At 47.3% G+C, this 1,187-nt stretch overlaps 1 protein-coding gene across 1 annotated transcript in view; it reads right to left on the bottom strand.

Moving 5' to 3' along the window:
- Nucleotides 1–591: 591 nt before the first annotated feature.
- Nucleotides 592–1,187, bottom strand: part of adprs (ADP-ribosylserine hydrolase) — a 10,610-nt gene continuing 10,014 nt past the window's right edge. The window contains exon 6 of the mRNA XM_062041694.1: nt 592–1,140. Coding sequence (XP_061897678.1) covers nt 779–1,140 — 362 coding nt within the window. The 3' untranslated portion in view covers nt 592–778. The remainder of the gene's footprint in view (nt 1,141–1,187) is intronic.

Here is a 1,187-nt window from a genome sequence, read left to right as displayed (position 1 = left end):
TCTTCTTTGCAGCACCTCTCAAGCACCATCAGGTTGGATGGGAAGCATTGGTTTTCACCCAGGCCGTCTTTATATATTGCTGCATTCATCTTTCCCTCTACCATGACTAGTCTTTCAGTTCCTGCTGATGAAAAACACCCCCACAGCATGATGCTGCCACCACATTCTACACTGTAGAGACAGTATTGGTGGTGATTCATGCCAAAGATTTCAGGCTTTGTCTCATCAGACCAGAGAATTTTGTTTGTCAAGGTCTGAGAGTCTTTCGGGTGCATTTTGGCAAACCTTTTACGAAGAAATGGCTTTCGCCTGGCCACTATACCATACAGGCTGAAGTGGTGGATTGCTGCAGAGATGGTTGTCCTTCTGGAAGGTTCTCCTCTCTCCACAGAGGAATGCTGTAGTTCTGACAGTGACCATCAGGTTCTTGGTCACCTCCCTGACTAGACTAAGATGAATGCAGCAATGTACAGAGACATCCTGGACGAAAACCAACGTTTCCCATCTAACCTGATGGAGCTTGAGAGGTGCTGCAAAGAAGAATGGGCGAAACTGCCCAAAGATTGGTGTGCCAAGCTTGTGGCATCATATTTAAAAAGACTTGAGGCTGTAATTGCTGCCAAACGTGCATCAACAAAGTATTGAGCGAATGCTGTGAATACACTTATGTACATGTGCTTTTTTATTTTTTTATTTTTAATACATTTGCATGGAAAAAGTGAAATGCTGTGAATACATTCCAGGTGCACTGTATGCGTTAAACGTTATTGGTTTGGGTTTACTTGGCTGTGCCGTTTGAAGACTTGGACCGTTTTGTTCCCGAAGGGTCTTCATTGCTCTGATCACCTGATCCGGTCTGGTGGTACAACACGTGAAGTCGCTCTGCATCCACGTCAGCATCGTCGGCGCCCTCGCAGCATCGGATCCACGTTTGGGGAATGACCTCGATGCCGTAGTGTGCGCCGGCGATGGCCCCGGCCATGCAGGCTATAGTGTCTGTGTCGCCTCCCAGGGCAAGGCTGTACGCTATTGTCCGTTCCAAGCCGCCATAGTTTTCTGGAAGGTATTCCCTTGGCTGCAAGCAGTGAAGAACGCAGAAGATGGCAGTTGGGACTGACTGGAGTGCTGCAATGCCATTACCTAAAAAAGGGGGTCAATAATATGAATGTGATAGAGGAAATGCGAAT

The sequence above is a fragment of the Entelurus aequoreus genome, linkage group LG03, assembly GCF_033978785.1.
Source record: "Entelurus aequoreus isolate RoL-2023_Sb linkage group LG03, RoL_Eaeq_v1.1, whole genome shotgun sequence".
NCBI classification, from domain to species: Eukaryota; Metazoa; Chordata; class Actinopteri; order Syngnathiformes; family Syngnathidae; genus Entelurus; species Entelurus aequoreus.
The sequence above is the reverse complement of the archived record's forward strand: the minus strand, read 5'-3'. Positions and strand labels throughout refer to the sequence as shown.